The 24,941-nt window shown below is 40.3% G+C and overlaps 1 protein-coding gene across 15 annotated transcripts; it reads right to left on the bottom strand.

The window, feature by feature from the left end:
- Window positions 1–39: 39 nt before the first annotated feature.
- On the bottom strand, window positions 40–23,951 carry KEL (Kell metallo-endopeptidase (Kell blood group)). 15 transcript variants are annotated; one of them, XM_063354276.1, is made up of 19 exons: window positions 23,688–23,951; window positions 23,436–23,588; window positions 18,896–19,037; window positions 17,241–17,444; window positions 16,528–16,652; window positions 15,490–15,636; window positions 14,271–14,333; window positions 13,110–13,298; window positions 12,567–12,712; window positions 11,132–11,255; window positions 10,517–10,627; window positions 9,355–9,453; window positions 8,734–8,811; window positions 8,166–8,269; window positions 7,136–7,246; window positions 4,938–5,005; window positions 4,542–4,699; window positions 3,587–3,679; window positions 40–2,205 (listed from the first exon to the last, which is right to left on the bottom strand). In XM_063354276.1, the coding sequence occupies exons 2-19, from the start codon at window positions 23,451–23,453 to the stop codon at window positions 2,029–2,031; spliced, it is 2,157 nt and encodes a 718-aa protein (XP_063210346.1). In that variant the 5' UTR covers window positions 23,454–23,588; window positions 23,688–23,951; the 3' UTR covers window positions 40–2,028. The 15 variants fall into 15 exon arrangements, 10 of the variants coding, with proteins under 10 accessions (XP_063210346.1, XP_063210389.1, XP_063210355.1 ...); XM_063354319.1 differs by having other exon boundaries at window positions 18,957–19,037; XM_063354285.1 differs by lacking the exon at window positions 14,271–14,333.
- Window positions 23,952–24,941: the final 990 nt, after the last annotated feature.

The raw sequence follows: 24,941 nt of genomic DNA, 5'->3' as shown, positions 1-24,941 counted from the left end.
ACAAGAATTGATTCAACTCACCAACTTCAAGGGTGACCCTGTCTTTTAAACAGAATATTTATACATTTGTCATACATTGTAAGAACAAGAATAAATCGCATATTCTAGGGAACTGTGTCCCCCCCATACACTTAACAAGATAGATACAAGAAAAGTGAAAGACTTCTCAAAATGCAAACTGTCAATAGCTTTTGCTTTTTCTATACATTATAAACAAAGAAGCCAAGTAGTCTCAACGACTTCTATATTACACACAAGGTTTGGTACAACGTTAATTGCTATTAGCATCTAAAAGAAACACAGTCTGGACACGCTGCTAGGATAAAATTGATTAAACAGTGGAGGAAGAGTATACACTATTTAAATGATAAAGATAAGCACAAGCCCAGTTTTTGTTATTTTTTATGATGGGTAAATAAATCAAATTATTTTGAGGTATAATTATTTATTACTTGTGAAGTTCAGCTAAGAACTCCAGTCATGCTGGGAACAGTACGAATACAGAACAAAGAAACAGGCCTGGTCATAAAGAGCTTGCAATCAAAGTAATTTTTTTCTCTGAAGCAAACACTATTAATATTTAGTTATTTTATGAAAATGAAATCTCTGGACAGTCTGTTCTTGGAAAATATTTTCCTGCATTGGACAGTAGTATTAACACAGTTCTTAGGATTTTCACAATTTTTACAATGCGTACACTGGTAAGGGATGTTTCCACTTGCCATCACCTATTCCACGCAGAATCCCAAGGCAGCCAATATAATAAGTAAAATAAAAATGCTCCCATAACCAAGAACAATTTGAAGAGTATGCAAAAGGTAGGAGTATTTTGTGTACTTATTAACTTTGCTAAATTTTAGAACATTGGTATAAATTTTCTAATTATCAGAACCTGAAATTGATGTAATTATTAGGTTGCTCTTGAGAATGTGCTTTAAGCACTTCTCCTGCTATCCTAAAATATATTACTTGTTACTCTCATTTTCCTCTAAAGTAAATTAATACCTAAAATTCAATTTCAAGTAGGGAAAAAAAAAGCCTACAGCAGCCCTACTCCTCTGTTTGGATGGTAAATATTTACAAATGTAGGGAGGAGAGAAATTTAAGGGATGAGAGAACCAGGTTCAGGATCCAGAGAAGTTCTTGGAATTGTAATCGTTAAGTCTTCAGATTTCTAGAAACACTTGTGACTTCCCATACTCCACCCTCAACCATACCCTCAACCCTAAATAGAGACTAAAGAAAGAGAACCTTATTGGAAAAGAAAGACGAAAGACAATCTGTTCTCAGCTCCCAATCCCCCTAGCACCAGTGGGGATCCTTTACTCTTTCCTCTTTCATCTCTTAGGAGTTTTGCTGATGAAACAAAAAAAGAAAAGCAAAGGCCTTTAGTAACCTTCATTATTAAGTGACTTATCTTTCAGCCTAGAAGCTGGAGCCACCAATTCTTTTGTACTACCTATGTCCATTTATTGGCAGAAGAAGAGAAGGGGATTCTTTCCTCTCTGGAAACACTTACATGTGTGGTTTGCCCACCGCTCTTACATGTGTGGTTTGCATACTAACCCATAGGATTTCCTTAAGAGCCAATCTTACATGAACAAATCTTAGAGCTCCAGTTTATCGCCCCGTCTCTTCAACGTGACTGGAGTCTGCTGGAGTAGATGGGGAAATGCACTGAACAGAGGGACTAATAATGTAACAGTCCTGTTTACAACTCCTCAGAAGCTGCTGCCTACTAGGGACTGGCTAGTCATCTTGCTACCTTGGGACTTGCTAAACTCCAGAGTTGTCACATCTGGGATGGAGTGCTGAGAGCAGCAGGAGGAGACCCTCTTCCCTTATGAGCTCAGATTAAGAATTTTGCTACCATCAACTGCTGACGAAAGGATAACAAGAAAAGGAAGGCAGAGGAGTGAATAAGAGCACCATGTCACCCTGGGGGGCCCTGAGAAGATGGCCATACATTCATTGGTTAGGCCTTCTTCTCCCTGGGGTCATATCTCTCTTCCTCCTTTTCCATGCAGATTACCAGATGTGGCACTTGTTGACTGGGTTCATTGGGGATCCACTGGAACAGTGGAAGTGCTTGGCAAAGTCCTGGCTATTGCTGACAGGCCCACAGACACGAAGTGGCAAGGGACTGTGCGGATCTATGTTCGGGGAAGACTGCAGTTTCTCAGGATCCTGGTGTCCACACATTGCCTGAAAGAAAGCGAAACAGAAAAGGCAGTTTGTCTGAAAGTCCTCACGTGAACGAGACTTAAGGTGAACGAGACTTAAGGTGAACGAGACTTAAGGTGAACGAGACTTAAGGTGAACGAGACTTAAGGCTCCTCAGGCCTCTGCACTTGTGACTGAGGCTGCTGGAGCAAACAAGCAAACACACTTACATGGGTTCCAACAATGTTCAGATCTTTCCCTTCACCACCACAATTTCTGACTATTTTCCCTTTCCCTAAAAGTCTCTGTCCCAATTTCCCTATCCAACAAGCCATCTGCTCTTTCTCTATGCTGTGTAGTCCTGAACAGAGGGAATTTAGACCACCTTGGAGACCGGGCTCATGGAACCTTGCACCCTGTCTAAATTAATGGTACAGATGTAGTCTTAGTGTCTAGAATCAGCTTCTTAAGCAAAAGCAATAAGTGCTTATTGAGAAAGGAGAGCCCTTGCACCACATCCCATTACTACTCAAGAGACTGGGGGGAAGGTTATGTGACTTTACTGTTGTTAAACGGGGAATCCCAGTCTTCACTCTTGTGATTTCAGTCTTTATTCATTGACAAGTGATGCAATAGCTCCCAGATAGCCTCTGAAAAGCAAATCTTGCTGCCAAGACCCAAGACACTGTGATTTCAGAACTGCTTTTCTACACACTGCTCTGACCTAATGTCAATACACGCACAAAACTTTTCCCTTTGCACAATCACAGTGACTTATAAGGGTGTGACTTTTCTGAGCACAGAAATCCAATGATCTATCATAAGGAACTATGCACAACTGCACAACTTTGCACAAATCCTTAAAACAGGTTCCCACAGAAATCTCAGACTATATGCGCATGTAGTTCTAGTTCTTTATCTCTAAATAACATTCTAAACTTTTTTTTTTTCCCTAAAAGTCACTCAGAATGATGTGATATCTAGTTATTCACTATGAGAGTTCACCATGACAGAGAGGCAGATGAAGGAAGGGATGGAGAGATACACGCCTTCTCCAGTAAAATTCTTCTTTCCATGAGTTAGATTGCTCACAACAGCAAAAAAGTACCCAGAAGCTGGCAATGAAGCATGCCTTCCCTGACACAACTTGCCTGCTACAACTTCATTCTGGTAGATTTCAGAGCTTTGTAAAAGATATATTTGCAGGCAGACCTTTTGTTAGCTTTGAGATCCATAACACATTAGGGGCCCTATGTGTGAATTTTAGCATTTTAAAGAAGATTCTGGATCTCCCATAAACACCAGTCATTCCCCGTTCTGTGACGAGGGGGCAAAGTGATTGAATATTGAGAAAGGCAAACTGCAATTATGTGGAAGACAATGGAGAGTGAGAGAGACACATGACTAGCCTTGAATTAATTACATGAGCAAAACTGAGGTAGAAAAGCTGGTCGTGTGAAAGTCCAATCTTAGGTAAATCCTTCTCTTTGTGCTTTTTCAGCCAATTCTTATAGGCCTGTGGAGAGAGAAAATGAATAATAATAAATCCCCCTTCAGATAGTGTCCCCAAATCATGTCTTCTGTCAATGAAATATAGCAATCTAATACGTATTTAATAAATTAGCAAGTTCGAATCTTTCTCTCCTCACTCTGAAGCTCCCTGCTGCTGGACACGCCCCTAATAACTCTAAGATGGGTGAATAACAACACAACTCCTTTCCTATTTCAGACACTATCACTCACACGTTGTCATAAAAGAAGATGTGGTGACTGTACTATGAAAGAATGAAAATTACTTTCAAAGAAAGTCAAAAATATTTGAACAAAAATTAAAAGACTTTCTACCTGTCAACATTCTTTGTGCAAGAATGTAACAAGTACCATCTGAGACCTAGAGATCTCAGATCACCCTGCATTCCATAATTAATTAAACTGCTGAACTACTGCATGAGGAAATAAAAATTCTCTCTGGACTAAAGTATTGCTGAAAACGTCATTATGGAGTCATTTTACCAACACACAGAATTCTGGTTCACGTCTCAGCTTAGTTCCTCAGGTATAACATAAACACGTAAAAAATAACATGCTTTTGTATGCATGACATAAATGGGGAAGTAAAGAAAGGCCCGCCCCAGAACTGGTGAAGGGGAGAGGTGGTTTTACATGGATGTAGTGAGGTTATGAGCAAAGCTTTGTGAGGAACCTATGTCTGGAATAGCAGAGGACATGCAGGGCACATGCTGCACGGGCACAGATGTGCAAGAAATCTGGAACTGGAGGAGTGCGTAGAAGAGGAATGCAGCAGAGCAACCTTGTAACATGGCAGTTGAGTTGTGTAGTGAGACTATGAGATTAGAGAAGTAAGTAGGTTACAATACCTGGTAAGCGACGGTGAGCCCTCCAACGTCAGCTGTATTCTCCAACAGTGTGAAAGTACCATTGACCTTAAAGCTATAGCTTTCATAGTGTTCAACCAAGCAGTCTATAGATTTCTGTAGTGCACTCCTGTTGCATGTAGGACAGCCCCCAGGCTGCACTGTGGGGAAAAAAAACACCTAGAAAGTAAAGGTATTTCAGGCATACACCTGTATTCCTCACATTAATCACAGAGTCTTCTTAGTAGCCAGCAGGGCCCGGAATGGGTTTTCCGTAGCTTCATCTGCCTTAATAATATATATATACATTTATATAGGGACCAGGATTTAAGACCCTTGGAGGAAAAGTACCAGTGGGGACCTAGAAGAGTAAACAAAGACACCACAGCCGGTACCCACCATAATCATAGAATGTGTGAAGAAGTTCATGTGCCATGAAGACCCCGATAGCTCCAAAGTTCACAGCACTGTAAAGTAAACATGGAAAGAGTGCTTTGGAAAAGAAAAATAGGGCAGGTGAGCATTCTTTATAGCCACTGAGCACAACTGTGGTCTGCACAAGAGCATTCTACTGAGACCATACAGAAGCACTTTCTATTTATTGTCTCTCGGATGTGGTACACAAATACAAATTCAAATACAAGTGTAAATTACTCTACCAATGCTTAAAATTGTACTATGGGCTTCATTAAAGTATTTGTAGCTAACAAGCCATCATAACAATGAAGAGTCTGTGAATAAGATTCTGCTTTATTAACTCGAATTACACGTATTGTTGTTGAGATATGTCCTTATTTACCCACTACTGGCTGAACTGCTACACAAACAGTAACTGCAATGGTAACCCCACAAAAGCAGGATGGTTAGAGAAACAATCTTGCAACAGTTGTCTGTGGAAAAATCATACATAAAACTAGCAAGACAGATTGAAATCATGAAGGTTTGACTACAATTACTTTGGTCTAGCATTGGTGATCTTGCTACAAGCAAGAGATTGTACTAGAGACCTCCAACAGTTCTGTCCAATCAGAATTTCTATGATTCTAAGAAATGAATTTACAAATAGTCACACAAGTAAGAGTACATTTAAAATGCATTTCCATAATATGAAATGATGGGCTCATTCTTTCTTTACATGCCCTGATTAACGCTGCTGAAGCATAAAATGATTGTACTTGATCATTACTACATCACTGGAACTTAGTAGGAAGTGACAAGAACAGAACTACTCATCTTCTCTTAGAACTGCTCTTTCATAAGCTCTGTACCTGATAACATAATTGTTGCCCAGATAAGTTGTGGATGCCTCATGATTGGAAATGGTCAAGGTCAAGTTTGACAGGGGTTTAAGCAACCTCATCTATTGAAAGATGGCCCTGTCCATAGCAGGGCAGTTGTACTAGGTATCTTTCAACTTGCCTTCCAACCCAAACCATTCTATGATTCTATGACAATTGTATTGCTTTGCTGACTTCTTATTTTAAAAACTATCCTCATAGTCATCTGTATTGGCTTTTGTCAGTAAAGTTTAAACTTTGGAGAACCATCTGAGAAAATGCTATTATGCCAACTCACCAAAAGCTGATCAAGTTTGAGTTATCGGTCATCTCAACTGGGATGACAGTGAGAAAAATATTTTTTACTAACACTGAATAAAAAAGGAATATGATGCTGTAGACAATTTTTCAGAGAGGCAGAATATGGTAACAGCCCATACCACTCGAAAAAAAAATTATTATTCTTTTGAGGTGTCCTGTTCTTCATACTACAATGAATTCATGAAATAGTGCAAGCACTAGAAGACATCATACAGCTAATGGTATAAGATCACCATGGATAAAATAATTACTTTTAACTGAGATACATTTCTTTCAAACTTCAACCTCTTTCCACAGTGTGAGTTTATTTTTCAGTACAATGGCATTAGGAGAAGTATCTATCCATAACCATGCAAAAAATGACATCAAATAATATTTTTACAGTCAACTGTTTTAAGTGCTTTTAATATCAGAAAAATATTGTTTAACAATTCTGTTGCATATGTGAAAGAACCCAACTATAAGAGTATGGTCTACAGAATTGTCATTGTTGCAATGGAATGTATTTTCTTATTAGAGAAGATTTCATTAAAAACAGGAAGAGAACTGTGTTTGATGCATTTGAAAAAGATTTCTGACAAGAAGTTGCTCTGGGAGGCTCCTATTTTCTCTGGATTAGATTTCTATGGGTTATATTTCAGGAATTCTTGGAATTTAGAAAATGAGAAGCAAAACTGAAATGTCTTCTTTGAAGTTCACCTACATAAGACTTCTGCCTCTTTGCTCTGGAGTAATATACTTGGCTTAGTTTAGTTTTCACCTAGATTCTGATTTTGCACCACCAGAGTCAATGACCATACTCTTTCAGAATTCTGAAGACAGTATCCATATGGCTTTAGAAAAAGCCATTTCCCACCCCCACCCCCCACCCTCCCTTTACTGTCTTTCTGGCATGCAGTAAGAAAAAGAGGGAAACGACAGACTCGTTAAGATTCTTCCTGGAAACATGGTGCAGCCAAGGGCCTGCATTCACTTTCCACCTTTGCAGCCCCTCCATACCTGGGAAAATCCATGTGGAAAAAAGGACTGCGGAACATTCCAGCAGGGAAGACCACCATGTGGTGCCTTATTGAGTAGTATGAATGCACTGCCCAGGGGGACACACGCCAGCTAGAAGCAGAAAAAGAGAATGAGAGAATGTATTAACTCCTTATCTCGTATCTTGCTCCTTTCCTCCACTGGGCTTGCAAAAATGGTCTCTCAGTACAACTGTTCATAGAGCAGCAGCAAATGATGAAATTCACATTATCTAGAATTAAAGGTGTTTTAAATAAACCTTCACTTGTTTACAGATGATCAGAGCTAGTAGTTTAGCTTTCATAGACGTTAAGAGATTCACCCTCACGACTTCCTTATCAAGTAAGTCAGGATTAGTAACCTCCTGTTAAGTCCTGCACAGAATACTCTTCAGGCAGTGTAAGGTCCTAAGCATGCCTGTCTTCTAAAGCATCCTATGTCCTGCCTTTGAGATGACCCTGCCAGCATTCGTGTCATCAGAGCATTTTGCTGGGTTTTTTTGCTGCTAAATTCAGGACACCCAGCTAGCCCCTTTACTAAAGGGTTCATGAGAAAAAAAGGTCCTTTTTTCAGGGGTCTGGGGCCAGTGGCTTTTTTTTGGCAGCATGAGCTCAGCCTGAATACAAGACAGGCTGCCAGATTCAAGGCTTTTTTTAAGCAGGATGAAGCAATGCACCCCTGCAGGAAAGGAGGACGACGACATCTTGTCTTTCACTAGAAGAAGTGTTGCCAGCAAGTCAAGAGAGGCGATTATGCCCCTCTATCCAGGACTAGTGAAACCACATCTGGAAGTGCTGTGTCCAATTATATCCCCCATCCCCCCACCTGCCCTCCCACTCCTTCCCCAGTAAAAGAGAGATATAGACATACAGGTCCTGAGCGACCTGCTCTAGCTGATCCTGCTTTGAGCAGTAGGGTTGGACTGTGTGATCTCCACAGGTCCCTTTCAACCTCAGTTAGTCCAAGAGTCTGTGATTCTGTTATATTTTTCACATCGGTATCTGACACTTACTTATCCTGCGAGCGATGCTGAAGGAGTTTCAAGTAGGAATTTTCCCTCAGTACTTCCAAGCAAGCCACCACATTGAGGAAAAAAGTGTCTTCATTTATCTCCAACTGAGGGAAGAGGCAGGTAATGTGACTGTCATAGGGCATGAATGAGGAATGAATTGGAGAAAGAGAAAAGTCCCATGGGTGACTGAGAAAAAGAAAAGTCCCATGGGTCAAAAAAGGGTTCATCAAAAGACAAACCAATGGAATACTTGTGTTTTTTTCTCTCCCAGTTATGAAGACCTTCAATTTAAGATAAGACAGGAATGTTATTTGCAGGCCAAACACAACATACAAGCAGGTCACAACAAATGTCTATCAGGCCAGCCACTCTGAATAGGAGACAGCATAGGCAACAATATAGAAGCAATAGATAAAGGTTCTCCGGGCCCATACGTTCTCAGAAAACAAACAGTAAGAAATCTGCATTGCTCCAGAGGTCATAGACTGTTTTAGCAGCAGACAAGATAGCAGCTGGTACAGGTAAACTGCCAATAACAAGGCAGGTATGTTTACATTATAAAGCTCACATTCTGGTATTCCAGGTTCACTTTGGCAGTCTGGAGTATGTGAGCTGGATAGCCAATCTCCACTTGTAGTTTGGAAACCTAAAATCATAATAAATAAACAAACAAAAAGAAACGTGACCAATAGGAGGCTTTACATTCTAGAAGTCCTTTTTAAACTCTGTTTCTAAACAACTGAAATATAACCTGTGAATCAGCCCTTCACAATGACAGCTACTCTGTTTCAACAATACATCTTCTCTTGCTAATCTGATTTCTTAAATCAATTACCTGAGGCCTAATGTTGTTCCACTCTTCTTTTTCTTTATAGAATGGTGTTTTGGCATTCAGCTTTATAGTTTTTAACCCCTCTAGGTGTATAAAACTGAACTGTATCTCAATACAATTAATTCAGAGTATCCATGGATAAACACTGAGCCTCTCTGTGCCTATACATCAATGTACAATCATACGTGTGTGATGGCACTTATAAAACCACCTACAATTTTCCGTGTGTATAAGACATTTAAGATTGTGTGCCTGTAGAAGCAGGTAGGAATATGTGAAGGTGCAGGCCCCTTCCATTCCTTCTCCAAAGGCTTCAGGGAAAGGAAGGCCTCAGTAACTTCTGCCTTCTGCACGCACCAAGACTTTAGCTTCTTGGCGAGTCTGTTCATCCATCCACTCCAACTGATCCAGTTGGCCATAGAGGGCTTCTTGGATCTCAGAGAACATCTGCTCAGCCTGCCATGGAGAAAAGAAAGCATGGTTAGAACTGCAGAAAAACATTGTTTGGGCTTAGCTACCATCTTCCCATGTTCCAGCAATTAAACCGCAGAATAACTGGGGGAAAATCCCTCTTCTTGTGATGAAAGAGATTCCAGTTTCTACAATGATTTAGGCTTAAGTTATTTGGCATCCAGTGGTTCCTCACAGGACTCACCATTCTCTCCCACACAGCTTTTCATCTTGCCTCTCACGGGAAGTAAGAGGGAAACATAATTCTTTTTCATTCAATCCCTGTTACGATAGGAACGGACCAAATGATTGCCCCACTTCTTGAGTGAAATGAAAATACAGTATCCACAAGTATTTCACACTGGTGTCTCCCTTTCCAAAGTCATGGCAATCGGAGTCTCTCCTTCACAAAATCATGGTTTTTCATTCAGCTTTGTGCTTCACTACACGTAGTCTTAGTTTTCCCATTAGCGTTTCTTGGGGTTATTTACTCTTGTCACTTTATACGCTGCAAACACTTTATAAAACCTGGTGCCTACACAAACTTCCCTCAGAAGAAAAAGGAACTCTGCCTGTCATAGGATAAAAAAGAAATCTTTTCCACACTACAGGCAGGTGTTCCTTTCACTGTGGATCCACTCAGAATGTTTTGGCATTGATTTGTTTCTGTACAACTGGTCATATGATGGCTTACTGGCTTTGCAGTCAAAAATCTTATTTAAATATGTAAGATTGGTGACTGACTGTCATTCCAGGAAGCATACTGAGATTACATGCATTTGTAGGTCTGTCATAGGTATTGGTGCTGCACACATGACCACTAACAGTTGAGATAAAGATAATAACAGGTATTTTAGCATTCATTATTCTAGCAATGACAGCAATGTCCTGTTCTGACATCTTTCATTCCCCAAAAAAGCAGGGGAAGTGCATAACTACAGGAATATGTAAAAAGTTCTAAGACCTACACAAGATTTTGCTGTCTTGATGTGGTCTTAAGTTGGCATGTCAAAAAAGAGAGAGAGACGAAGCTGAGCTCTGCTTGGGGGTTAAGAGTATGAATACCTACAAGTTTCTTGGTCTGCTGAGGGAAAATTTGTTTCACAATCATCTGCCCTAGAACTGGCTCAAAGAAAAAGCTGGTATCAGTCAAGCACTTCCTCCAGCGTTCAGCTGGGATCTGTAAGAACAGAGAAACAAATAGAGACATATGAGAGTGAGGACAAAGAGACAGGAAGACAGTAAAAAGATATGTAAACATGCAGTCAATAGCATATATGCTGCCATCTAAAAATAAAATGACATCAGTGAATAAGTAATGTAGTTTTGTTTAAAGTACCTCAGAAAGCTTTAATCAAGTAAAACATCAATTTCCTTATGATTTACTCCGCTTTCACACAAGATGAAGATTCATGTGCTAGCTGAGACAAATACATAGAAGGAAGGTAACCATCTATATATTGTTCCCTACCCCATGATGCAGTGAACTTAGCTCTCTAAAGTTTTGAGTACCGTGTCTACCCCCCCGCCCCCATTTCTTTGAGAAAAAGGAAGCATTTAATGGCCTAGTGAGAGTAGTTTTCCTCCCCAAATCTGACACTCCATCCAGACAAGGCACCAAGAGAACACCCAGAAGGCGTGTCCTAGGGTGTTCAGCTGTTGGGGAGGCTGAAGGCTAACTCACCATGCTAGATCCCTTTTTTCCATAAAGAATCTTAGATAGCTCCACGCGTGCATCTTGGAATCGACTGTCAAGGGCTGGGAAGAGATTCCCAACCAGACAAACAATCATATAAATATGAAGGACCCTGTAGGAAAATGACATTTAAAAAGACTGAAGATTGAAGGCTGGTCACTATAAACACAGAGACATGGCAAGAGTGAGAGGAATAATTTGAGGCAGAGGAACACTAGTAACCTGAACAAAGACAACAAAGTACTCTGAATGGGCTACACCTGGGGCTATCAAAGGAGGATGATTTGACATGAATCAACGAAAGAAACTCTCTCCTCAGAACACCATGAAGACTCAGGGGGTAATTGCCTGCTGGGCCACAGGATTCTTTATGGTAAGCAGGAGAAAGAGCATTTTTAGGACTGGGTGAAACTTGTTATAGAGCATTTTGAGGGGTCTGTGGGATTATGTGAGACTTATTAGGGGATGTTTATGGGAAGAGCCAAAGGCAGGGAAAGGGAAAGATCATGCTGGATTGGGGTGAACACACGTGGGAAAATGGATAGGAAAGGTGGTAAGAGGGAATGGTTGAGCATAAACTTGTGGGTTGCCAGTCTGACTGTCTGATTGAGCCCTGCACATGGTCACCAGAATCTGTCCTATGTTATTAAATGGTATTCTTAAATAACACTCTACTCTCCGGCAGGGGGCTAGGGGGAGGACACTGGATACTGCAGAGATAAGGAGTCTGAGAGTTGGCCACTGGAAGGACTTTAGTTCAAGCCAGCTTCTGGAGAAAGCAGGGTCTGAGAGTTGGCTATTGGAGACACTAGTGGTTTGGACCACCTACTGGAGAGATATGCTCATATATGTGCGTTTGTAACAGGAAGAGATCAGAGTACCAGCAACCAAAGTAGGGCTGCAAGACTCAGGGGCCCATGTACCCAGGTTCCAGCAGCTGTGGACACCAAGGGATCTAAAGCCAGCTTCTGGATGGACTGAATATCTAAAGACCAGCTATTGGAGTGATCCATATTGTTTGTGTACATACATAAATTTCACTAGTATACACCAAACCTGATCAGCTGGGCAGGAGGAGTAGGATCAGACCATCTGAGCTGTTTGTACAAGTGCTATGGGTGGGTGGGTGCCAGTAAAGGCACTGTGTTCCATCCCTGTTGATCTGTGTGGTGCATATATATGCACACATATATAAATATACTTATACGTGTGTACATATATGGTGCATGCATGTGCAAACCTCTTGGGAATATATGCTAAGCCTTAGTACTGGCTAAACCTGGTGATATAGAGCCACAGCAGCCTTGCAATTATTAGGCTACTGAATTCAGGAGGCTCTAACATGGACCTCTTTAATTGACGGTATCTGATGTTAATATTTCTTGAGGCATGAACAACTAGAACCATAGATATTGACTCTTACCTTTCCTTTTGCCATTCTTCGATGAGCTGTGACATGCCTCTTAAATAGTCCATGTCATGCACTACAATTGGCTGAGAGAGGTTCATTGGCATAGGATGGAAGACAGCCTGGAGACATGACAGCCAGTCAATAGCAGGAGCCTTTTCCTAGAAGTAAAACAAAGCTTACATGCTGAACTATGAATCTAAATCGACTGACAAGAAATAATAGGGAAACTGGGATAGTCCCTCTAATACTGTTAAGACATACTTTCAACAAGTTAAACTGGTTTTATGATGTGGGTATTGATTATAGTAGAAAAGGAGAATTTACTTTTTTTTATTGAATTAGCACTGGGAGGGGAGAGAGTTGTGGGCCTGAAATATCCAACTGCTGTCAATAAAGGACCGTAAGTTAATAGATCATTTAAAGCTCAACAGACTCCAAGTGCAGGCTGCAAGGGAATGGCATCTAAACAGAGTGCCTCATATCTCTTTTGATCCACATCTCTAAAATATGAATGTCACGGGTAATTGTGTTGCCCAAGTTCTAAGGCATAGATACCTGTAGCTCTCTAATGGTAGTGTGAAAGAACAGCATCCCCCTCTGCTTTCTTTCTTGCAGTGGGGTGACAACTCGCTGGAGCTTAGAGATGAAGAACAAGGTAGGGGAAAATAAATCAGGGGAACCATCCTGTGGTACTCCAAGTAGGCCCCCCAGTTTCTTCAAATATGAGAGATACACACGGAGAACCTGCAAAACAGAGGATATGACCAGTGGGAGAAACATGACTGAAAATTAGTCACCCCATTCATCCATCCATCCAACCATCCATCTTGACCATATAAGCTTCAGTCTTTCAAAACCACTGCAGACCCATTCCTGAAACTGTTTTCACTGCAACATCCTTAGGTAATTCTTCATGTGGAATACACTAGCCAAGTACATCCTTTTTCAGGATTGAAATTCCCAAAAGGTTATTTTTGTCCAGTTTACAATTACATTACATACTGGAATAATTTGAGAGATGTAGGCCTGCCATCTCTGGAGTCAAAGGAGGGATATGTAGTGATATAATGAGACAGTATTTTTGACACAGAGAAAATGCCAGCTTCTTGCCTCTATGTTCATGAGGTATCAAAGGAATGCTCGTGATGGGTAGACAGGCTTATTTTATTGAGGACTCTTCTGAAAGAGTCAGATTGAGAAACTGAAATCAACTCAATTTTTATAAAGTTCAGAAAAATGACAGAGCTGTGATGAAATTAACTTTGTTGCAATAACTCTCAAGGTCAAAGAACTTGTTTCCCCAGCTTAGGTTAAAACATTTTAAAATAACTTCACAAATGCTAGCTACCCCTCCTCCAATACACAGATTTTAAGTTACAAAGCCTTACTTTGGACAAGAACATTTTTTTTAAACATTCATTTAAGGTGAAACCTAGGGGGAAGCCCAGGTTCATATTACTTAACAAATACCAATTAAAACGATAACATTCTGTTTCTACACTAGAAGTTTTAAACCTGGCTTCTAAAAATGGGTTACATTTTACAAAGTATCTTTTTGGAAAAGTACAGAGTTTTGTAAATAATTCCTTCTGTAGACATGTCAGAGGTCACTGACCGTAACCCATGGAAATAGACCACTTTTAACCTGGAGGCAATTCAAGGAGATCCCTACACCAAATAGCTATTTTTACCTTTCCTCAGCCTTTGATATGTTACCTCAAGATAATTTTTCTCTTTGAGTTTACTCTCAAGTGGCACCTCAAACTCAGGATGGTCAATCTGCAAAAAGGAGTAAAGAAAAAACATCTTGCTATTTCCAGAAACAATGGAAATGGGAGGATATCCTCAACAGGCTTTATTAATTTCTGTGTCACAGAATTTGAAAGAATAATAAATTACTTTTACTTTTCAAAAATGTTTGCTAAGTAATTTTTGTGGATCTATCATATTCTGCAGCTCATTAACAAGCTCATTACAAATCTGCAGTGACTGATATTCAAATGTAAACCACATTGTTAAATATTTCTACATGGCGCACTGGTTTTGGCTGGGATAGAGTTAAATTTCTTCATAGTAGCTCGTATGGGGCTACGATTTGCATTTGTGATGAAAACAGTGTTGATAACAAAGAGATATTTTAGTTATTACTGAGCAGTGCTTACACAGCGTCAAGGCCTTTTCTGCTCCTCACACCACGCTGCCAATGAGTAGGCTGAGGGTGCACAAGAAGTTGGGAGGGGACACAGCTGGGGCCGCTGACCCCAACTGACCAAAAGGATATTCCATACCATATGACACCGTACTTAACAATAAAAGCAGGGGTGAAGGAGGTTGACCAGGGCTGCCATTCCTTGGGAACTGGCTGGGCAGCAGTCAGTTGGTGGTGAGCAACTGGGCTTTTTTTTGCATTGCTTCTTTTTTTTCTTTCTTTTTCTTTTTTATTTTTAATTATTAATCTGTTGTCTTCTCAACCCATGAGTTTTCACACTTTTACCCTTCAGATTTTCTTCCCCATCCCACTGGATGGAGGAGTGAACAAGCGGGTGTGTGTTGCTTAGCTGCCTACCGGTTTTAAACCACAACAGTGAGCTGCAAAGTTCATAGTACTCTATGCGTATTAGACACTTAGCATCTATTATTGTACTAGTCATACCTGTGAACACAAGAAGAACCAGACCTTTCCATGACAAAGTACAATCTACACTGTCAGGCAGAAGAGATGAGAGAAATTAAGCAATTTATTCTTCCTCATCTGCTCATTTTCCACAAATAAGTGCTTTTTATGTAATAAAATCTAGTAGTTTACTGAAATTTAGGAAAACTTTCTTTAGACAAGAATATAGGCTTAACTTGAGCAAGCCTGGGTCTCATGTGCTGTGTAACTGACTCTTTATTCAGGGTGCTTGCTGATATTTTCTCTCTTTAGTCCACTCACCTGAATAACATTGGCCTTGAGGTCAAAAGGACTAGGTCCCACATGCACTCTGAAAAAGGGAAAGGTGCTGTATCTGCCCATGAGAGTCTGAAGAGTTTCATTAAAATCTTTTGCTTTCCCCACATCTGTGATATTCCATCCACCAACCTAGAGAGGGAGAGAGACAGCATGACACCAGGTGAGAAAAACATTTGTTTGATCTATCTTTACAAAATCTTTTTTCGCTCCTATGAGCTCAGTCATTATGACAATGGAGAAGCAGAAAAGCAAATAGCAACAGAGGAAACTCATGAAGATTTCTATATACCCTGTTGGCTTTAAAATGACCTGTCACTTTCACTTAAGCAAAGCAACTCGCTGCAAAATGACACAGGGAAAAGAAATTATAATTATCAACAGAATAAGATGTACAGGAAAAAAGCAGGAGAACAAGCAGAGAGGAAAGGGGTCTCATTTTTCTAAAGCCATCCAGAAGGACAACCCAGGATCAGGGATTACAAGTCCCAGCTCCCTGCCAAGCAGATTCACAGGTGGGCCTGCAGTCACTATTCATTCTGCTGGGAGCAAGAAGATGTACAACCCTTCCTGGCACTGAGAGGAGTCTCCTGGAATGGAAAGAGAAGCATTTTTCTCTTTAAAACAGCTCCCTTGAAGCCTGGAGCAGTGGATGGCCATCAGACCTTAGACATAAAAATTTCACCTGTCTTGAAAGATATTCCCTGATCTGTAAGTTGGATCCTATTGGCCTGAGCTTCTAAGTGATCCCTCTTTGTAGTTTTGGTTGTTGTACAGTCCTGAAGTAATATGTAAGGTCATGAGGAAAGAGTCAGGTACCTGATGTCAGAAAATCAAATCTTGAAACAGCATTTAAAGCTAGAAGATTTGTCATTTAGAAGTTGTGCTGTGAACTATGAGGTTATTTCAGGGCCAGATGCTAGTAAAATTCATCATGTAGGACCATACGACCCTAACCTCACACTTTCCTTTTTCCTGCAGGAATTATCTTCTGGAGGGAGAGGAAATACCACAAACATTCACCTGATTTAGGAGGTCCTTCAATGGTTGACTTCCTTGGGATTCTATCCGTTGGGTATCCATGCAGGAGCGATAGAACTGGATTGCTTTCTCTTTAGCTGAACCTTTTATGCCAAACTGTGGGCTCTCTGAGGAAAAAAAACATATTAAAAACTACAAAAATGGTAAAAAAAACCCTATAGGGCAGTGTTAGAGCAGAGAAAGTTGTAAGAAAATATTACACTGCACTTTGATTCAGAACAATTTAGCAAATACATCTACACTTTCCACCGTCACTCAAAGCAAAAGGCATTCTAGTGCCATGACTCTTCCTGAGGCCAAATATGTGAGTTTCTTTGCATGGAAACAGGAGTACAAGAGGAAGGTCGTGCGCATCTAGGCTTCAGTCACACGTGGAGCCAGGACACATGACCAGAGCGCACATTCAGACAAGCACAGCAAGAAACAGTCTGCTTTTACAAGGCAAGAGGCTTGGGTTGCTGTCAGTATTTTAAAGTGTGACTTTCATCTGTTACACTTGTCAAGGGCAATTAAAATATTTAAAATGCAGCTATTGTAAGATGACATGCTCAAGAATAAATCTGTACCTGTAATGATAGAAGAATTAAGAAACTGAACTCAGTCTCTGTTCGGAATGATTGTGCTCTCAGTTATTAGTATTTTCAGCTCTTACTGAGGAAGATGCTGAAGGTAACACACCAATCATCTGTCCCTACCTAAGAGCCTCTTCAGGATCAACTGGTTTTCTTCCAACAACACATCAAATACATTTAGTGATTCTTCTGTGGTTCCGCTTGAGTGTTTGCCTTCCCAGCTGCCACAGGCGTATTTGTAGAAATCCTCACAGGGGTCTACAGTGTCATTCCTAGAATTCAGGAGTCTGGTCAACAGTGTAAGACCCAGCTTGGCATCGCAGGATCCTGGGCAGGAAGTAAATAGGAGAGAACTGAGCAGTGACAGTGGAGAGCGAGAACAACTCCAAACAAAACAAAACAAAACAAACAAACAAACAAAATAGGAATTATCTCTGGGACATTTTCCCCGAAAGATTTATTTTTGGTACAAACTCCTTTGCATGCAGAGTGTTGAATTCCTTGTAAATTTTTTCTGAATATGGAACAAAGTGTCTTCTGTCTTTCACTTCACAGGAAGATTTTCTTTGCACTTTTTAAGGGAGATTCTTTAAATAAAGGACAGGTTATCAGTCCAGAGGTGGTGTCCTCTGTTCATACTAACTAGGCGGTCACAGGTTGGATTACTCTGCCTTCTCAGTGTATTTTCTCTGAATCAGACAAATTTGGCCAAATGATAAACAAGAAGCAACTGATGGTGCCAACACACGAAGAAAAAGGAGGACATAGCACAGAGAAAGTAAGGAGGTAAGTTTAAATCATGGAGGGAGATGTTCAAGCATGGGAAACATTTCTCAGCAATGACATTTGTTAAAACAGGACCAAGACTTTCTAGTATATCTTGCTTTGATCTAAAACTCCCTTTATCTAAACTGCTGTGAAAACCGCTGTGGGTATGTGTTCTCGTTTTGGTTCAGTGTGATGTTTCAACATCAGATCAGATTGATTATTTACTGAAATAAGCCACTTGTAAATCAAAGTAAGACTTTCCATACTATGGTTTAAACTGTTGACATGGGAGGAGGCAAACAGAGTGGAAATCTAAACTAACAGTTTTCCCTTGGTCTCTGTAACAAACGGTCTCCAACACACAACAGGGGCTAAAGAAAAATGCTAGGTGAAGAGTCAATAATGTTTATTTTGGAGCAGGGAATCTCTGTATCCACCTTCAGTACTGAGCATTCCATATGCATAAACAATTACATGGACCATTCTGCAGATAGTTGATTAGCAAATTTGAAAAGCAAATTAATATTTCTGATCTATGCTCACAGCTCCCCCATTAGCAAGAGACTATGACTTTTCTTTCTACACTATGACTGCACTGGTCTGTGCTAGAAAACTAGGACGGGACTTGTTAAGTTAGAGATGGAACTGTGGAGGAGGAGCTCCAAATCTCACATTCAGTGCAGTTTGCTGGAGGTGACTACAGACAGAGCATGGCATGACGATGACATGCAAGAAAATATAATGATGCTCTCCCTCAAAAGTGAGCCCAGGCATATTAAACGGCAGGCGGAGGAGGAGGACAGGTGTGGGGATCTCTTCCCACTATGACTCAAGGAAGAGGCAGAACAGTGTGCCTTTTTTGCGACTGATGCTACAATTCTTTGAGATTCTGAAAGTCTGATTCTTAACAGAGATGTTAAGCCTAATACACAATGGAGGCAGATAGGAGAGGAAGCAGTCTTACAAATGAGGTGGATGAGGAAGCAGGAAAAGGATATCCCATATTATACCTAGACCACAAGTCATCACGATGTAGGTGATAAGTAGTGTAAAGCCAAGGAGAGTACTGACAATAAGTGTACACAGAAGTAGGCTTTTCCCCTGAAGGCATCGTTCTTTCTTTGCACCTGTTCTCAGCTCCTGGTCACAGGTCTAAAGAGAGAAAAATGAGACAAACAGAAAAAATGAAGAAAGAAAAATTCATATTACAGTTAGCACTGGTCATATACTCTGTCTTCTGCCTAATCTACGAGAAAGTCACTCAGAGGACTATTGCCAGAATACCAACAGTCATCCAAGTCATCTAGGCAACTGTACTCCCGAGGGCTTTCTCACTTCCTTTGTTTCCTTGTCTTTTCCACCTACAGCTGGTGCACAGTGTTATGAATTATGCATCAAAAAGCCAGCTTGCCATGAGGAGGCCTGTCCCTCCATTAGCTCCTTCTGGTTTACGGAATCACTTTGCATATACCTCCTGAAGATATCAAAGCCTTTTTGGGCCCATAAAGCTAATAACAGGATGGCTAGGACTGGTCATTCTTTATTCTGTTACAGTCTGGCAAACTGAGCCCTAATTTCAGATTTCTCCTCAAGAAATAACTCCTACATCCTAAGTCCTCCAGTCCAGTTGAAGTGGGATAGAAGACTTGCCCTGTTCTACAAACTGCAGTAAGCTGTAAGTCACAGAGATGATCTTGTACACAGGTTTTATGTCACTTAAATTTAGTTGTGTTCATAAACTAGGTGTGTCTTTTTGGTCAGAGGAGAAGGCTGGGCACAGTATGACTACGGTTTCTATTTTAGACATCGGTCTTAGGATCCTCCAGAGTTACCAGTCTTTTTCTACATTGACTGCAAAGGAAGACAGATGGCTCATAACGTCTACCTTCATAAAGTTAGATAAAATGACATTTATCGTGTGTGTCCACCGTTTCTACCTACTTTGATGTACACAAGACTGGAGAACAGCATATTACAAGAGAATAGACGTGGGAATGGATGCTGGTAATATAAGGAAAGGGGTAGAAGTGGAATAACAGAATAAGAATATACAGTGAGAAAAAGGAGGCAGAAGGAAAAAAAACAGAAGATAATGGAAAACCTGGGAGGAAGAGGGATAGAGAAAGCAGTATAGCAACGAAGGAGTAAATCTTATAGGTGTGAAAGCTTATGGAAGTGCCACTTTGAGAGTCTTACATTCCAGTGCCAGGGCCTGGCCTCTACTGTCCCCACAGCCTAAAGTTTAGCTCCCTGTGCTCAAGCCTGGTTCTCTGAAAGCTGTTTGATAAACCTTGACAGGCTTTGGAGCTCTTTGAGAAAAAGCTAGAAGCAGCCTTGGTTGGAGGTGCCCACTTCTTCACTTGGGAGCTGCTTTTTGTAGCTCTCAAGTGATCTTCATCTGAGCTATGCCGCGGTGGCAGCCATGTGCCCCATTGATCTGAATCCTGACCTTAACCTACAGACTTGATTCTGCAGGTTTGACCTTGGACCTGCCTCCTCACAATGCACTTGCCTTATAGAAAATAGAAATAGAAAAACAGAGCTCAAACATGCTTTTTATTCATCATTAACAGAAGCCTCTCAAAAGCATATGTCAGCTTACTTGACTCATGGAAACTGCTAACAAGGGTTAAATACCTAACTGCTTTTCTCCCTTTAATATCCTATTCTCCTGACTTCCTTAGGCAGGATACAGTATAACTAAATGGAGAGCAAGTACATACAAGTGAATCCTGGCATTAAAAGGTGCTAGATAAAGAACATGACCATACTGGCAACATACAGCTTAGGAAACGTAAAGGAGGAAATCCAAATTCCTTTCATACGCCCCTGTAGTAGAACACTTCAGCTTTTACTCCTCAGGTAGAGAGTAAATGTCATGACCTAATAGTATGTCAGGGAAGTGAGCAACATAAAATTTGCTCGGCTGAAAAGGAAGAAGAAAAAGTATTCTTCAGTGTGCAAGTCCCCATCTCTCACTATTTAGGTGAGAGCGAATGATTTACATTCACAATGCTCCTGACTTCTCTGTTGCAATAGACTTCTTGTTTTTCACATTGAAAATCTGGCCTATTCCTACTATGGAATATTTATAATTTTGCAATTCTTTGGTCCCATGTCATCAGAGGATATCTTTTTCTCTCTTTCAAGTAGTAAATACCAAGGCTATGGAGATACTAATAAGAAATCGGTATTTCAAGACTGACATTGCCATTCTGCTGAACTTCTGGTAAACAGTACATCTATATTTGACCTAAGCATTATATTCTTCAAACACTTCACCTTTCATAAGGAATGTGTATCTAATCTTGCCTCTGTTACTGGGGCTCAATTTGAGAGAACTTGTGGACGTACGTAAACAGAAAAAAGAGGAGGGCAGTCATGCTTCGTTGTCCCTTATATCTTTTTCATGACAACAGTTTAAAGAAACCTAGACAGACAAATACCTGCTCTTTCAGTACTCTTTTAAAGATACTGACCTGAGCAATATCCCTGTCAGATCCTTTACCTAGCATGAACTTCACTTTTATGCCACAAATGGACTAAGTGGTTCACAGGCACTGAAATACAGAGCCCTTCCTAATTCAGTGATCCTTGGTCAAGGAAGTGTGAGTTTAACTACGTGGAACTGGAGGTGGGATATAAGAACTTCCAGGGTACAGGATGCAGGAACGTTACATAGCTTGCAGGAAGCAGATACACTTTATTGTGGTATGTTTTCAGGCTTGTTTGCCTCTTGCAGCATGCTCTGTATAAAGAGCCAAGTGAATAGTTTGAACAAGCCTGTGGAAAAGGACAAACAACCCTTAGGTTCTGACAGAGCTTTTTCATTTATGAGTAAGTGAGAAGAATGATTAGTATTTGCATGAAGTTGAAGATGAATGCAATTGCCAGTACAGTTTCAGTCCTTTCATGCTTTTCTTTGAGATGTGTAAGTGCTCAAATTTAAATGGCTTCTCTGTAGCTAAGTGAGATCAAGTGGCTGTAAAATCACTAAAAGCTGAATTCTAATTGTCCTCAAATCTAAAATGATTAATTTTGAATTTATGTACTACATGAATCATCCGATTCAATGCAAGCATGACTTTGGCGAGCAGAATCTTAACAGGTACTGTTACCACTAAAGAAAGAACAGTTTGATGCAGCTAAATCAGCCAAAGAATTTGATTTTCCTTCAGCATCTCCTTCTTTCTGTGTGTGAGCTATTCCTGAATTCTGCAGGGACGTTGAAGTTCCTCTGCCTAATTCTTCCTCACCTTGCATTTTCCCAATGTTTAGTGTGCTGTTGCAGAAAAAGAAACATCTGACTGTTATGAAAAGAAAGTAAATTAAAATAAAGAGATCAAAGGCAGAGAGAATCGGAGTTATTTTTCATAATTATTTACCAGACAATTTAGGGGTATTATTTTTCAGCCTGTAGATTATTCGTGAATTACTGACTTTGGCTGTTTCACAAATTGTGTTTATCACGTTACTCACGTGGATGACATGTTTTCAGACTAATGCCCCAATAATCACAAAAACTTCAACATTTTCTTAAATTTATCTTTAGTCAGCAAATCACTTAAGGACATAAATTGAGCACATTAAATGCCATTTGAGAAATAATATTTCACCCTGTGTTCAAAACATAGTACCTGCTAACATGAGAAACTAAACAGAAAGTTTGCTGAATTATATTCTGGGCTACTGAAAGTTTGAAGCATAACAATGGCCAATAACTATTTAAAATTATGACTGTTGTCTGATCTTTATCACACAGAAATATGAGAATGGATATACAAACCAAACATTTTTGCAAATACTCCAGCCAGAAAAATATAAACAAGATAAATATAAAGTGAGCATTTGCATTATAACCACAGCTCTTGCAACACTGAACGGCTCTCAACATAACAAAACATACACATTTCTTTTTTTATATTATTTAGTTACATAGAAAGCTTTACTTATCTCTATTGTCTTTGAATGTTTTGTACATTTCAGCAACCCTGAGCTAACAGTTCAGTTCAGTGTGATTTGTCTGTAAATATGCAATTAACACTTTACTAGTTATTTATATAAGACATCAAAACAGGAAAATGACACTGTGCTACACGGGAAGCAATTAGGCTGTCATTCTTACATTCAGAAAACTATGCCATGTTTACCCATAATCATTTGTAGGGAAAAATATTGCATGTTTCTGCTTGAGTAGTTTCTTAAAATAATTTGTTGAAAAAATGGAGATGCAATAAAAGATGCAAATAATCATATTATTACTACTACTACTACTACTTACTGGTCAGTTCTTCAAACAGATATGAATACAGCCTCAGAATGGCCATTAGGATCACTAAGAGGAAGAGCAGTAACCCCTAAATCCTCACACCACGTCCCACATCATTAATTCTGAGACCTGGACAAGCCCCTTCTGGATGCAAACTGTCAAAACCTCAACTGCTCCAGCTCCCTAGGCCAATAAGCAGTTTAGCTGTGACAGGGGAAGGAAAAAGAGAGGGATGCAATGAAGGTACCTCAGCAGACTGCAAGACAGACCTGTTTCCTTACCTCTGGAACAGTCCTCATCCTTGTCACTGAGCAGGCTTTGCTCCCGTCGTTGACACAGTTGTCAATTCTGTTTACTTGTTTACTATCAGTCTTATGTACCAAGACACACTCCGAAGTTCAGAGACAATCTCTTCTTCCCAGCTTGGCTGATTGCTGTGGGGAGGAGAAAAGAGAGGAAAAACTGTGAGAAAAACGCCCTTAAAGAAAATGGGAGGGAGGGAAATGGATACATTTCTGCAACTCTCCACCCACCTTCTCTTTCTAACACCTCTGCTTCTCATAAAACTATATTTTTTGTTCCCTTCTGCCTCTCCCTGTGACCCATGTGTCTTTGTGTCTTGTGGAGCTGCACTGAAAACTTTTTGAACAGGAGTATGTGATTCACTCTCCCCGCCCCAGCCTCTTCTCAACCGTTTGCTGCTTCTTTTGACTCCAACAGCCTTACTATCCTGCGCACCCAAGAAGCCTGTTTTAGTCTGATATTCTCGCAGCTACTAGCTTGTTTCAACCTGCTGCTCTGGGGCCTACACGCCTCTGCCTATTGCAAGATAGCGTGGGTTATGGATCCTAGTGCTCCTCCCCCTGCGAAAGAAAGGCCAATGTGCTGACTGTCTTTCTGCTCTCTCTCATCTGCATCCAAAAGTCCATTCAAGAGGTGAACACAAATCCCCTTCTGATTCTTTTTCTTTTGCATTGAGGCATAAAAGAAATCATTCATTACTGATTCTATTTACAGCTGTTCGTTGCTTCTCAGGTGGTGGTCAGCCTGTCTGTCTTTGCTTCCTTAAGGATGCATATTGGAAAGATTTGGGAGGGAAGTTTCTCTGCTTTGAGGACTGGGAACCAGAATCACTTGCCTGAGGCAATAAAAACTGAGTACTGGGCATTGGGAGTGGAGACCTTCTCAAGTGGCAGTTGGGAGCTGAGAGAGATGATGGGGACCAGTTTGGTGTCAGCTTCCAAAATGACTGAAACAAACAAAATAAATACCAGGACAGAACTGCTTACCTCCCCACCTTGCTAGTCCCTCAGGGGAATATGATATCTTGATTCACTAGTATGAAGATAATTAGATATCTGTTCAAGTTGTTCAGAGCTTCACAAATCTTTGGACTCTCTCCTAAAGTCCAAATCTTCTCTCCACCTTCATCAATCTGATTTTTTCCCTATTCCTGTAGTGCTTGCATAATTTCTTAACATTTTTGATTATACTGCGACAACAGGATTCTTATATAGCCAAAACAAATTACTTACTCCCAGTTCTTTCTACCTCTTAGGTCACTGGTAGGTATATATTTCAACCTTTACCCAACAGCTCTAAATACTGCAAAAAAGGTCCTTTCACACTGCAAAAAAATGTCCTTGATGACCTTTTATTCCTTGCAATACATCACTTCTCTTCAGCATAACATCAGAATCCAATTTGCAAATACTTCTTGCATAAATGATTGAGACTCAGCTTAGTGGAAGTAACACGACACTCTTTTGGTAGTCACAACTCTTGCA

The sequence above is a fragment of the Chroicocephalus ridibundus genome, chromosome 1 (genome assembly GCF_963924245.1).
Source record: "Chroicocephalus ridibundus chromosome 1, bChrRid1.1, whole genome shotgun sequence".
NCBI lineage: Eukaryota > Metazoa > Chordata > Aves > Charadriiformes > Laridae > Chroicocephalus > Chroicocephalus ridibundus.
Note: the sequence above shows the minus strand (reverse complement) of the source record. Positions and strands in the feature narration are given on the sequence as shown.